This window comes from Austrofundulus limnaeus, unplaced genomic scaffold (assembly GCF_001266775.1).
Source record: "Austrofundulus limnaeus strain Quisiro unplaced genomic scaffold, Austrofundulus_limnaeus-1.0 Scaffold490, whole genome shotgun sequence".
In the NCBI taxonomy this organism is placed as follows: Eukaryota; Metazoa; Chordata; class Actinopteri; order Cyprinodontiformes; family Rivulidae; genus Austrofundulus; species Austrofundulus limnaeus.
The window spans coordinates 59187-65272 of record NW_013952892.1 but is presented as its reverse complement, the minus strand read 5'-3'; the positions used below and the strand labels follow the sequence as shown (position 1 = coordinate 65272).

The following is a 6086-nucleotide window of genomic DNA, read 5'->3' as shown; positions in this document are numbered from 1 at the left end:
TTACTCTTCAGATTTTACAGCAAAAAGTGAAAACAAACATTTAAAATTTAACTTTTTTAAACAAATTTTCTTGTTTTGTTGGAGAAAATTACTGATTTATTTATTGAAAAGTTCAATTATTTAAACATGAAACTGTTGAACTGAAACAAATCCGTCCTGTTAGAAATAAACCACAGAGACATGAGGACAGACACCAGGTGGAGCCGTCTGGTTCTGAACACCAGGATCGGGTCAGGCGGACCGTTAGAACCTGAACTTTAATTCCTCTGAGAAGAAACCGTTTGTCTGCAGCTGGAGTCAGAAAGTTTCAAACAAAAGTTTGATGTTTTTATTAGAAAACTCAGTCTTTTTCTGTCCAAACTGTTCTGGATCAGTCCTGGTCCTGGTTCTGGATCAGTCCTGGTCCTGGTTCTGGATCAGGTCTGGTTCTGTGTGATCTGTTCTCCACCTCAGCTCAGTGTGTTTTCGTCACCTGGCCTCCCACCTGGCTCCTGTCAGACGGCAGCTTGATGTTGGTGAACCCGCTGGTAGTTTTCCCCCGGTGCCGCCCGCTGAGGCTCCGCCCACCGCAGACCCGCCTCAGAAGGCCCCTGGACCCGGCCGGGGACAGCATCAGCATGACCACGGGCTCCAGGAAGACGTTGCAGGCGCTGGTCAGCATGGCCGAGCTCCTCCACGCCACGTTGTCGCCCTGCACGAAGCCCACCACGTGCGAGGCGTTGTAGGGCGCGTAGCAGACGACGAAGACGGCGAGCGTGGACAGCGCCACCGCCAGGACCCTCTTCTTCCCCGGTGGGGGCAGGTTGGAGCGCCACACCAGCGTGACGCAGCGCAGCGTGCAGAAAGACGTGACCGTCAGAGGGAGCATGAACAAAACCACGGCCATCTCCAGGCGCAGCGGGAGCAGCACGGCCAGCTGCGAGGCGTTGAAGTGCTCGTAGCACGCCCTGCTGTCGTTTTCCACGCCCACGAAGTAAGCCCCGCCCTCCGCCATCAGGCTGACGCTGAGGTGCAGCACGACCAGCGCCCACAGGGCGGTGCAGAGGAAGCAGGAGAGCCGGGCGCGGCGGTAACGCTTGTAGACRATGGGGAAGGCGATGCTGAGGTAGCGCCCTGCGGTGACGGCGGTGATGAAGAGGCAGCTGCCGTACAGCGAGGCGTACAGGAAGAAGCTGTACACCGGGCACAGCGGCGCCGGCAGCGTCCAGTTCCTCAGCAGCGTCTCCAGCACCTTGACAGGAAGCCAGGCCACCAGCGCCAGGTTGGCCAGGCACAGGTTCAGGGCGTAGACCACGTTGGGCGTGGCGCCGCGCTTGCGAGCTTTGCGGACGTAGACGAAGAGGACGAACAGGTTGGCAGGAAGTCCCAACAGGAAGGTGAAGGTGTAGACGGGCAGCGAGACGCAGTCCTTCACCGTCAGCTCCATGTCTACACCATGACGGCTCCGACAGGAAGTCACGAGCCGCTCGCCGCGCAGCCCGTCTCAGGCTGAGGAGGCAAAACAACAAGGAGAAAAGGAGGCGGTGGCCTGAGAGTGGGCGCGCTGGGGGCGAGGCGCACACGACATCAGCTCAGATAAGGAGACGGTGGCGCTCAGGCAGAAGTTCTGGGCCGGGCCTAATCACCCCGTCAGCGCCGGGCCCTTAAAGTGAAATGATTCAGAATAATGGCCGCGGACAGGAAGCGCGTGCTGTCTGAGTGGACCCTTTGTGATGGGTTTATGACCCCGGCCCGACCCGGCCGGCCCGACCCGGCCAACCAGAAGCTTCTGATCAGGAAAATGAAGCAGAAAATCTTTTTTTTCCAAGAAACATGAGTCTGTCTGACTTCCAGGAAAGTGATAAAMACACCAAGTGAATCATCTGGCTGTTAGCAAAATATCTGATGARTGAGTTGATTCAAGATGGCTGCCACACACAGCTGATCTGGACAGGTTTGTGACCAAAYAGGTCCAACAGAACCCGGTTTCCTGTAAAGCAGGCTCAGATTTATGGGGTCAAAGTTCACGTGGTTATCACAGCCGTCAGGTTTTACACAAACATGACGAAGCCAAACAACCATTAGAGCCGGAGGCTGATAAGAACCGGAGGAGACGGTTCTGATAAAAACAGGTCCAGATGGCTACAAATGTCAGCTCAGACCTGAGCTGCTCCGTTTGTGTTGAATCAGACAAAAACACAACAATAATACAAAACAACAACAACAACAACAAAAAAACTATAACTAATAAACTGACTTAACATTAAACCTCCAAAAGTGCTGAGTCACACTGGTTTATTTATTAGTGATTCTGTGATCAGCTGATCCATCCATCCAACCATCGTCCATCTATCTACATCCAACCATCATCCATCTATCTACATCAATCCGTCCTTCCATCCATCCATTCATCATCCATCCATCTATCTACATCCATCCATCATCCATCTATCTACATCCATCTATCATCCATCCATCTATCTACATCCATCTATCATCCATCCATCCATCTACATCCATACATCATCCATCTACATCCATCTTTCATACATCCATCTATCATCCATCCATCCATCTACATCCATCCGTTCATCATCAATCCATCCATCATCCATCCATCATCCATCTATCATCCATCCAACCATCATCCATCTACATTCATCCATCCATCATCCATCTACATCCATCTTTCGTCCATCCATCTATCATCCATCCATCCATCATCTATCCATCCATTCATCATCTATCCATCATCCATCATCCATCTACATTCATCCATCCATCTATCATCCATCCATCCATCTATCTACATCAATCCATCATCCATCTATCTACATCCATCCATCCATCATCCATCCATTTATCATCCATCCATCCATCAACCATCCATTCATCATCCATCCATCATCCTTCCWTCATCCATTTATCTACATCATCCATCATCTATCTCCATCCATCCATGTACATCAATCCGTCCATCCATTCATCATCAATCCATCCATCATCCATCTATCTACATCCATCCATCCATCCATCCATCAACCATCCATCCATCATCAATCCATCTATCATCCATCCATCCATCCATCCATCATCATCCATCTATCATCCATCCAACCATCATCCATCTACATCCATCCATCCATCCATCAACCATCCATCCATCATCAATCCATCCAACCTTCATCCATCTATCTACATCCATCCATCCATCCATCATCCATTCATCATCAATCCATCTATCATCCATCCAACCATCATCCATCTATCTCCATCCATCCATCCATCAACCATCCATCCATCATCAATCCATCTATCATCAATCCATCTATCATCCATCAAACCATCATCCATCTATCTACATCCATCCATCCATCCATCCATCATCCATCCAGAGTGTCTCAGCAGCTGTGTTTTTAAAACAGGAGGATGTTTTAATAAAAGCAAACAGGAAGTAAATCAGCTGTTTGACCTTTAGTCTGAAGAGTTTAAACTACCTGTTCAGGTAGACTTCCTGTCTCCTGAGGAGAAGCAGGTAAAACATAAAACTTTACTTATTAAAACATTTTCTGATGCCAGAGCAGAAAAAAAAAAAATAATAAATCCAAACGATGCTCAGAGTCCAWCAGGTCCTCACTGAGCCAGCAGCTGCAGGTTGCTCCTCCCACTGGAGTTTGTGAGCGGAACCAGCGGCGCTGCGCTGTCCTCGGTGGTTCTGGAGGTGGGTGCGAGGCGGGTCCGGGTCTTCATGCTGCGCTGCTCCAGAGACAGAGCCTCCAGCTTCCTGTTGAGGTCCTGCAGCATCCGGCTGTGGTGGAGCTTCATCCTCTGCAGGGAGGCTCTGAGTGGACCAGAACCAGAACTTTAAAGACTTTCACACAGGCTCACATACATGCAGTCTGTGAATCTGTGGATGGAAGGTTCTGATCAGGAAGAAGAACTCACTGAGCCTGGGACAGTTTCTGCTGCAGGTTCTGGATGGTGGTCTCCAGCTGCTGGACTTCAGCCACGAGGCCGAACTGCACCTGGAACCCAGACAGGAAGACCACCGGTCACTGTTTCTGTCACCCCACTGACCAACAGAGCTCTGAGCCCCACAGAGACCTGGTCCCTGCACAGGTCCATGCCGGGCCTGCGGGTCCTGGTCTCCAGCCTGGTGTGGGCCAGCTTCAGGGAGGCCGTCTTGGCCTGCAGGTCTGCATCCAGGCCCCGGATGTCGYTCTCCATCTCTGCCATCTCGTCTTCAGTCTGCAGAGACGCAGCGTTGGAGTCATCAAAGATAAACGGTGAAGGTTCTGGTTCTGGTGTGGTACCYTTTGGATCTGCCACTGCAGCTGGTCCCGGGCCTGCTCCTCCTGGTGGTTTCGTTTGCGGAGCGCGAACTCCGTGGCTCCGCGTTGGATCTCCAGCTCGTTCTGGATCTAGATCAAATCGAACGTTTGAAACTTTCTGTGCTCGGGTCCAGGATCTGGATCCTGGTCTGAGTCCCATATGGGATCAATGTTGTGCCAGCAGGAAGTCAATTTGTATTAATTTACTTTGAAACTGTACTTTGGTTTATTAAAAATTCAGTTTGACTACTTTCACTTTCAGTTCCATAATTCAGATGTTTGTGTCACATCCTGGTCCTTGAGAAAGCCAGGCAGAGTAATCAAACACAGATCCACAGATTTATGTTTCACTTTGGTGAAGTTTCCCTTCTGGATGTAACAAAAAGTGAATGTAACATTTTCTACATATAGGTCAAATTAATCACTGCAATAAAATAACTTTGTGTGTTTTTGTCACTTTTACAGTGGATTGCATCAACTCTGTTACATCCAGAAGGGAAACTTCACCAAAGTGAAACATAAATCTGTGGATCTGTGTTTGATTACTCTGCCTGGCTTTCTCAAGGACCAGGATGTGACACAAACATCTGAATTATGGAACTGAAAGTGAAAGTAGTCAAACTGAATTTTTAATAAACCAAAATACAGTTTCAAAGHAAATTAATTCAGATACAAAACTTTAAATTCAGTTTCTATTTAGTGAAATTTATTTTCAAACCAAAGCATTCAGATTCACTTCCTGTTGGCACAAGGTTTATCCCGTAAGTCCCACCCTGACCCACCCTGACCCACCTGGGCTCTGCTCAGACTCGTGTCCTCTCTGAGCTGCTGGGACGCCTGCAGGACCTCGTGGGCTCGAGCCAMGTTGGACTGGCTGAACTGGGTCCACTCCTGAGGGGTGGAGGACCTGAGCGGACCACAACACCACGTTAAACCGGGTCTGACCCCAAACAGACCTCAGCTGGTCCTGACGGTACCCTGAGGGGATCCGGGTCGGGTTGGGCTTCAGCGAGATGTGAGGAGACTTCAGAGTGAGCGYCAGGCATGACGAGTCGATGTCCAGAGCTTCCATCTTGTTCTGGAGGTCCGATGTCAGCTGGTGCCGGACCTCCTGCAGGACGCTGCCAGCAGAGGACAAACCGTCAGAGACCCCCCTCCCCCACCGACGGGTCGGACCGCTCAGAACCGGGCCGGGTCACTCACCACAGCTGCTCGAAGGCCTGATCCACGTGCCGCTGCAGGCGCCGCTGCGCTCCTCCAATCAGCTCCGCCTCCTTCTTCAGCTCCTCCTCCACCGGGTCCTCCACCAGCTCGGACCCCCGCCGCCCCTCCCTCAGCGTCAGGCACTCGGTGCTGACCTCCAGGGGGACGGCGGTGCCGGCCAGGTCCAGCTCGGTCCGCTCTTTGGACTGAGCCGACAGGAATAAACCGACCGGATCAGTGTGAAACAAAACGTCAAAAACATGTCGGACATATTTTACATTATTCAGCTAATTTTTATTCAATCTTAAATTTAAATGTTAAAAAATAAAGTTTAATATTAAATCTTAAATCTAAATGTTTCAATCTAAATGTAAAAGTGAAAGCTTAAACGTTGTAGTTCRCATTTAGGTATTTTGGAATGGAACACAGCCTTTGCTGTTGGTGCTCGACTCATGCTGGGACATCATCTGAGACAATAACAGCCGCTATTGGTGCTAATGCTGCTAACGCTGCTAACACTGCTATTACTTCCCTACAAGACATCAAACATGCAGTTGCAGCCAGTGTCCAAGT

At 50.0% G+C, this 6086-nt stretch overlaps 2 protein-coding genes across 5 annotated transcripts in view; both read right to left on the bottom strand.

The window, feature by feature from the left end:
- Window positions 1-318: 318 nt before the first annotated feature.
- LOC106530102 (free fatty acid receptor 3) lies at window positions 319-2356 on the bottom strand. Its single transcript, XM_014025669.1, has one exon. It carries the CDS (start codon window positions 1424-1426, stop codon window positions 455-457), a length of 972 nt encoding a protein of 323 aa, XP_013881123.1. The 5' UTR covers window positions 1427-2356; the 3' UTR covers window positions 319-454.
- A 1032-nt stretch (window positions 2357-3388) lies between these two features.
- Window positions 3389-6086, bottom strand: part of tekt2 (tektin 2 (testicular)) — a 12401-nt gene continuing 9703 nt past the window's right edge. For 3 of the 4 annotated variants that reach the window (XM_014025665.1, XM_014025666.1, XM_014025667.1), the window contains 5 exons: window positions 5514-5719; window positions 5103-5431; window positions 4084-4400; window positions 3925-4004; window positions 3389-3820 (listed from right to left, as the gene is read on the bottom strand). In XM_014025665.1, the coding sequence (XP_013881119.1) occupies window positions 3613-3820; window positions 3925-4004; window positions 4084-4400; window positions 5103-5431; window positions 5514-5719 (1140 nt within the window). In that variant the 3' untranslated portion in view covers window positions 3389-3612. The remainder of the gene's footprint in view (window positions 3821-3924; window positions 4005-4083; window positions 4401-5102; window positions 5432-5513; window positions 5720-6086) is intronic. The other variant, XM_014025668.1, reaches the window with a different exon arrangement.